At 46.8% G+C, this 6,439-nt stretch overlaps 1 protein-coding gene across 1 annotated transcript; it reads left to right on the top strand.

Moving 5' to 3' along the window:
* Positions 1 to 489: 489 nt before the first annotated feature.
* Positions 490 to 2,144, top strand: LOC126071470 (protein S100-A7-like). The gene is made up of 2 exons (XM_049875663.1): positions 490 to 660; positions 1,980 to 2,144. The coding sequence occupies exons 1-2, from the start codon at positions 490 to 492 to the stop codon at positions 2,142 to 2,144; spliced, it is 336 nt and encodes a 111-aa protein (XP_049731620.1).
* The last annotated feature ends 4,295 nt before the right edge of the window (positions 2,145 to 6,439 follow it).

Raw genomic sequence — 6,439 nt, 5'->3', positions numbered from 1 at the left:
CCACTGTGTTGGATAGCCAGAATCCCAGGATTCTAGACCTGATTGCTCAGGCTGGTGGTGCTTTGTAATTTCCTAAGTGGAAGTGGGGAGAATGGGGTAGACCAAAGACTATGCTTGATGGGAATGTCTTGCCTTGGGACTTGATGCTTTTCTTTGTTATCTCGCTCCCAACTGGGTGAGCCAGAAGACATCGTATACCCATCCCCTGCAGGTCAGCCCTTGCCCCTCACTAACGCAGCCTTGATGTCCACTGTTTCCCGCCCTCTCCTCTCAGACTCCGATAGGAATGGTGTCAGGACCGAGGACTCAGTTCCACTCTCCCCTCCCTAAGACCAATTTACCTCACCATTTGAGAAAGACAAGTTCCTGTTTTTCTGTCTTACCTCAGCCCTCACTCACTACTTAGCCTTGTCCTTCAAACTCTCTTCCACCCAGTTCATTCTCTTTCATTTCTTGTCTGTAGACTCTTGTCTTGGAATAAAAGGCAAGATGAGCAGCATTGCAGCTGAGAAAGTCAAGATATGCCACACTCCAGCTGAGAATTTGGTATTGAACTTGGTCAAACTATTTCATCGATACACTGGGTATGATGATAAGATCAATAGGGAAAACTTGTTGAAGCTGCTGAGGGAGAACTTCCCCAACTTCCTCAAAGACTGTGTGAGTAGGGGTCTGGCTTGTCTGGGGCAAGAAGATGCTGTGTATGTGTGTGTAGGGAGGAGACGGGGTGGGTGGATGGAGTCCATGGGCTTTGGCATGTCTGAGGACTCCGCTTTGAAGTGGATGCACTGTCTGTGATTGGCTGATCGGGAATCTGGCCCTTCCTTGGTTCACTCTCCACACCTCCTTTCTCTCCTCATTTTACCTCCAGGTCTGAGGCAGGGCCAGTCCCATGTAGAGGCAGAATGGAAGATTTTAGGAGCTCAGGACAAAGAGTCATGCTCTTTTTCCTCCTGGGCACCTGTCCTGCCCATGCTGTTCCCTGCTGCATGACCCTGGACAAATCACCCACAATCTGATCCTTAGTTTTCTCATCTACAAAAGGAGATTATAGAACTTAATTTCCTGAGGTGGTGTTGTTGAAGTGAAATGATTTATTTGAAAATGAGAAAAAGTGGTGGGTATATTAGAGACTCAAGAAAGTGTTATGATTTTTAAAGTCAGTGAACAGACTAAAGCATCTGCTCTCCTACTGGTCACTGAGAGTTCCCCCAAGGGTCTGGTTGCGTTGGGGTAAAAGGTTGCCTCCTAAAGACTCCTCTTCACATTTTCCTGGGAGAAGGAGTTATTGTTAGCTGCTTTTCAGCATCATAGGAACATGCAAGCCTTCACTCCAAGGTGAGTGGTGGCTGTGCACCAAGGTACATTGGTGGGCAATTGAATTCCGGTCTCCTGTTTGGAAGGTGGAAATTCTACCACTGTGGGAATTCTACCACTGTACTACCACTGCCCGTGGAATCAGAGGTTAACATAGTGAGAATCATGCACCCTACAGACAGGGCCACCATCTTTTACACGGGCAAAGTGCATTCATAGCCCTAATTTCATTTAAGTGTGAGAAGGAATCAGTAGCACAGATTGAGACTAAGGAACAGAATAAATGGGGCAGAACTGATAGGTTTTGATGAGAAAGAATTTAAGTGTGAAGAGCATTAGAGAATGAGGAGAGTAACTGGCTGGGGTGTATTGGTCCACTGCGGGAAGAATGAGGACAGTGCATCTGAAGTTAAGGTGGTGGACGAGCCTAGGTCCACTTCTCATTTACCAGTGCACTGCCCATGCAAGTTGCCAGTTTTGGCCAGAAATCTCCAGTGACCAGTGAGGGCTTGACTGCTTGACCCCAACTCTCCATCCCCATAGCCTCACCTGGCCACCACACCTTTGTTTCAGCCCTAGGTGTAGTCTCTTCATCTGTCTCTATTCTCCTCTTCCCCCTGGATAATATTTTTATGTTTGTTTTTATGTTTTTAACTGCACAGGAAAGAAGGGGCAAAAATTACTTATGCAATGTCTTTGATGAAAAAGACAAGAATAAGGATAAGAAGATTGACTTTTCTGAGTTTCTGTCTGTAGTGGGAGACATAGCCACTGACTACCACAAACAGAGCCATGGTGCACCGCCCTGTTCCGGGGGATGCCAGTGATCCCTGGCCAGTCCAGCCTAGAGGCCTCCAGAGACCCCCAAAACAATAAAGTATCTCCTTGCACCTGATACTTGGCATTACTTCTTCTTTCGTTTTGGTGATATGAGTGGACAAATGGACAAATACTGACTCTCGGCTTTGTAGACTTTCCACAAGGGGGGTCAACCCAGCTGACATTTCCTCCAGAGAGGCCTTTCTGGTCTTTCCCCAGGCCCACTTCTGCTCCTCAGGGCCCCAATGTAACCCAACTGCTGGCATCGCAGGAGGGCCCTGCTAGTATGGCACATGCTCTTTTTTCTCCTGGGATAGAGCCGGGATCCTGGGGTGTCCCTTTGTCTCCCAAGTGGTGCCTGCCTGTGCTTGAGTGTATAGGGGGTGGGGCATCTCAGGTGTGGCACTGAGATGTCCATCACCCATCTGGCTGTTTAGGAAAGAGCAAGGAGAAGGAGCAGATGCTTTATTTCCTAGTCCTTCAGTGAAGTTGCTTTTAAGAGCCATGGAGGCGTTGGATCTCTCCTCTGAGGTCAAAAGTACATCCTGGGCCAAAGTCATGCCATACCCTTGAGCCTGAGCGCCAGTGGGCATTTTCTTTATTTGTCACTGTCATGAATGGGAAGAGGCAGCAGGGTCCTGAGAAGCAGCTCCGCCTCCTGAAGTCCATGGATTTGATTTTTTTGTGCTTGTGTGTGTTAATCTGCAGAAGGTGTGTGTGTTTGTGTGTGTTTATGCATGTGTGTGTGTGAATGAGTGGGTGCTTCTGCTCTGAGGTGTTTCTCCTCACTGCGGAGTGAGACATGTGCACTGTGGAGACAGAAGTGAGGGAACAGTGAAGACTTGAAGAGCTTGTTGTCTAGTGGGGCAGTCCCACAGGAAGCAGGTGAAAAACTAGGGCTGGTTAAAGTCCACGGTTGTTCTGTGTTCCTTTATGGGTGCTGGAAGGAGTCTTCCCTCAGTGGGATACTTGAAAAAAAAAACTAATCTTTGGCCAGATAAAGTGGGAAGGGAGAAACAAACTCCCAGTGTGGGATCCTCTGCTTGGGGTCACACACTGCTGGGCACTTAGGACTCAGAAACCAACATGGCACAGGGGCTGCCTTCCCAGCCCTGGCTCTCTGGAGGACACCAAGCCCCTTGTGACCTCTTCCCTGGGTTGGCAGGGTCTGCTCACTTTTGGCTTGCTCAAGCCTGAAAGAGACAGGAGGCAGGAGGGGTCAGTATTTACTTCCATCTCCAGTGCCATTTCCAGGCCATGTCCCCTACATCTCCTCCTTGAGGTTCACTCCATCTCATTCCTTCACTCCTATCTGCTTGGTCACAGTGGCCTATTAACCTATTGGTCACGCCCATCTTTCAACCTGACCTGCTGTTTCATTCTCTATCCCACCAACAGGATATGCTTGAGATAAGATAATAATCCTTTACTAATTAACTAACTAACAAGTCCCTCCTCACCTATTGCTCCTCTCTACTTGGGGTCCCCTTCCACTCTGGGCTTTGTCACAAATCGGCTGTACTCCTTTCTGACATTCTCCTCTCCACCTACTTCTGCTTAGCCTTTCTGTTCCTTCTCTCCTTCGCTTTCATTTCCCCTACTTTTCAAACAAATCAGGACCTTGGGTCTCTAAGCCTCTTCTTCTTCTCTCTTCCTGTCAACCTTGGCTGTTTTCACCTCCTTCCCTCAGCCTACCCTCCCTGATCCACCACCACAACTCAACGTGGCTTTGATCTTTTCTTTACCCACACCTGTCTTGCAACATCCCAGTTTAGAATCATTCTCAACTTTTATCTCCTCTCTTCCTCTACTCAGGGTGCTGATCTGTGATGCTTAGTTTTGTGCCATGGCCCTGAAGCTGGTCTCCTGTCTCCCTCGTGGACTGCATTTTTCTCTGAACTCGTCCTAACAGCTATGCTCTGGGTATAGATCCAAGTACTTGCGAATCCGCACAGCACTCCATGCTGTTTCCTGCTTTCATTACATTTGCTGTCTCTGTTTCCTCTGCCTGAAACTTCTTTCTTAGTCTTGCCTGCCTTGGAACATCTTGTCTTAACTCTGAGTTTAAGTGTCATCTTCTCTGTAGTGATTGTACTCAGAGGTGACCCCAAGGACGTGATAACTTCCCCCTTTTTTGTGTCTGTTGTCCATTATGCTTCTTTTTACTTCCAGCATCCACAACACCTACTTCATTTATCTCATATGTTGTATAATATGAGCTTGTAGAGGGCAGAGAGTGTTGGCACATCTGGATCCTCAACACTTGGCAGTATACCTGGCACAGAGTAGATGTTTATAAATGTTTGTTGACAGAAAACACCTCTGAAAATTGATTGAATTTAACCCCGAAGTTCTTCTGCCCTTTGTGATAAGGGCAGATTGCAAAGTGGCTCTGGCACCTGTCAGAATATTTACAGACCCCAGTAGGTAAGAATATTGTGTCAGGGTAATCAAGAGTCCAAACAGCTGTTGGGGTCATCTATAGAATCATGAAAATGGATTCCTGCAAAGGCAGGCATTGGAACCTGGGTGGTGTCTTAGGCTGGGGACTCTAGAGAAGTTTATGTGTTGCCGTCGAGTTGATTCCAAGTCATAGTGGCCCTATAGGATGGAGTAGAACTGCCCCATAGGATTTCCAAGGAGCAGCTGGTGGCTTTGACCTGCCAGCCTTTTGGTTAGTTCCCATAGCTGTTAGCCACAGTGCCATCAAGGAGGGGGCGTGGAGAGAGAGAGAGACTGGGAGAGAGGGAGGGAGGAAGATATTTATCTCAAGGAAATGGCTGATGCAGCTGTAAGAGACTTTCAAGTCCCAAGCCTGTGTGTCAGGTGTCAGGTTGGAGAATTCTCCTGGCTCACACAGCAGCAGGGGCTGATGAATTGAAGATTGGCAAGTCAGAGGGCAGGCTGCTGGCTCATAGGCTGTGGAGGTTGGTGAACCCAAGAGCAGAGGTGAGATAGCAGACTGCTGCTTCACAGCCTGGAGAGGCCTACAACCCACAAGATTGGCAGTCAATATAGCAGTGCGCTGGCTCAAGTCCCAAGAACGAGAGTTCGGATGATGACGAGTGAGATGCAAGGTCAGGAGTGAGCAAAAGCCAGACAGCTTTGCCAGAACGTCCGCATATATTGGATGCAGGCCACACACTTGAGGGAACCCCCTTACAACATGTTGGCTGGTCGTATGAGATCAAGTCATGGAAGTGATTACATTATATCACAAAATGAAGGATAAATACATGATTACATAAGTGCCAAAACTACATCATTACATAATTGCCAAACTACATCATTACGTAACAGTCAAATCACTGAGAATCATGGCCCAGCCAGGTTGAAAAACATGCTTACCTATCACAGTCCACCCCTTGTCAACCTGGCACCTGTACGCATCTCACTAAACCATGCACAATCTCTGAATAAAGACAATTATGGAGTCATACTTGCACCCAACATAACTAACATGCATATAATCAAAAACCAGTTTACACCTCTATTTTATAAATGACAAAAACAAAAATATTCAATGCGCAAATGCTAAGAAAGACTACTTATAACAATTAGAATCCTTGTTTCTGCAGCTGGGTGTGTGGTTGTAACTGGTATTTAGAACTACCGTCTTCCACCACCCATTTTGCATTCCCTTTGCCCTCAGAAAGCACTTTAGTTGGTTGTGGTTCTTTGCTTGTTGGGATGATGCAACCTTCATTCTTGATGGGTCTGGGCCATTAGCAGTCATGTCCGAGTTGGGCTGCTGTAGTTTTCTATAGGGTGTAATCACAGATGATGGTAGTAATTAGAGATGTCCTAAGGGATCTCATGTATTCCAGACATACTCTTCATTACCTCCATTATGTAATATGAATCTTAGTTCCACATGGTAATCAGGGTCAATCACAGCAGCCAATGTAGTAACTCTCTTATTTGTCTGTGGATCCAGAAACATGAGGAGTGGCCAGGCGGCATTCTTAATTTCCAGTTCAATGGAATCAGTGCTGTGTCTTCTCTTGGTTGCATTACTTCCTTTGGAACTAAGACCGCTAGACCCACAAAGCATAGGTTGAGGGGACGGGAAACAAAAATTTTATGAGTGGGTGGCTAGGGGTAATAGTGAGTGGTGCCATTCCCATTTCCACCCCTTGATTCCTGGACCCATGAATCCTGGCTATGGGAGGAACAAAATCATATATCGGACCCTGGTTTAGAGTATATACAACTTTCTGGAGAACATTGCCCCAACCCTGCAAGGTATTGCCATCTAGTTTGTGTTTTAATTGTCTTTAGAAGACCATTCCATTATTCTATT

Source organism: Elephas maximus, chromosome 3, assembly GCF_024166365.1.
Source record: "Elephas maximus indicus isolate mEleMax1 chromosome 3, mEleMax1 primary haplotype, whole genome shotgun sequence".
Lineage (NCBI taxonomy): Eukaryota > Metazoa > Chordata > Mammalia > Proboscidea > Elephantidae > Elephas > Elephas maximus.
The sequence above is the reverse complement of the archived record's forward strand: the minus strand, read 5'-3'. Positions and strand labels throughout refer to the sequence as shown.

What these genes read in the sequence shown, in the direction of transcription:
- LOC126071470 (XM_049875663.1), top strand. Translation starts at nt 490, where the DNA reads ATGAGCAGCATTGCAGCTGAGAAAGTCAAGATATGCCACACTCCAGCT. An exon ending in CCAACTTCCTCAAAGACTGT is followed by an intron (nt 661 to 1,979) that starts GTGAGTAGGGGT and finishes TTAACTGCACAG; the next exon opens with GAAAGAAGGGGCAAAAATTA.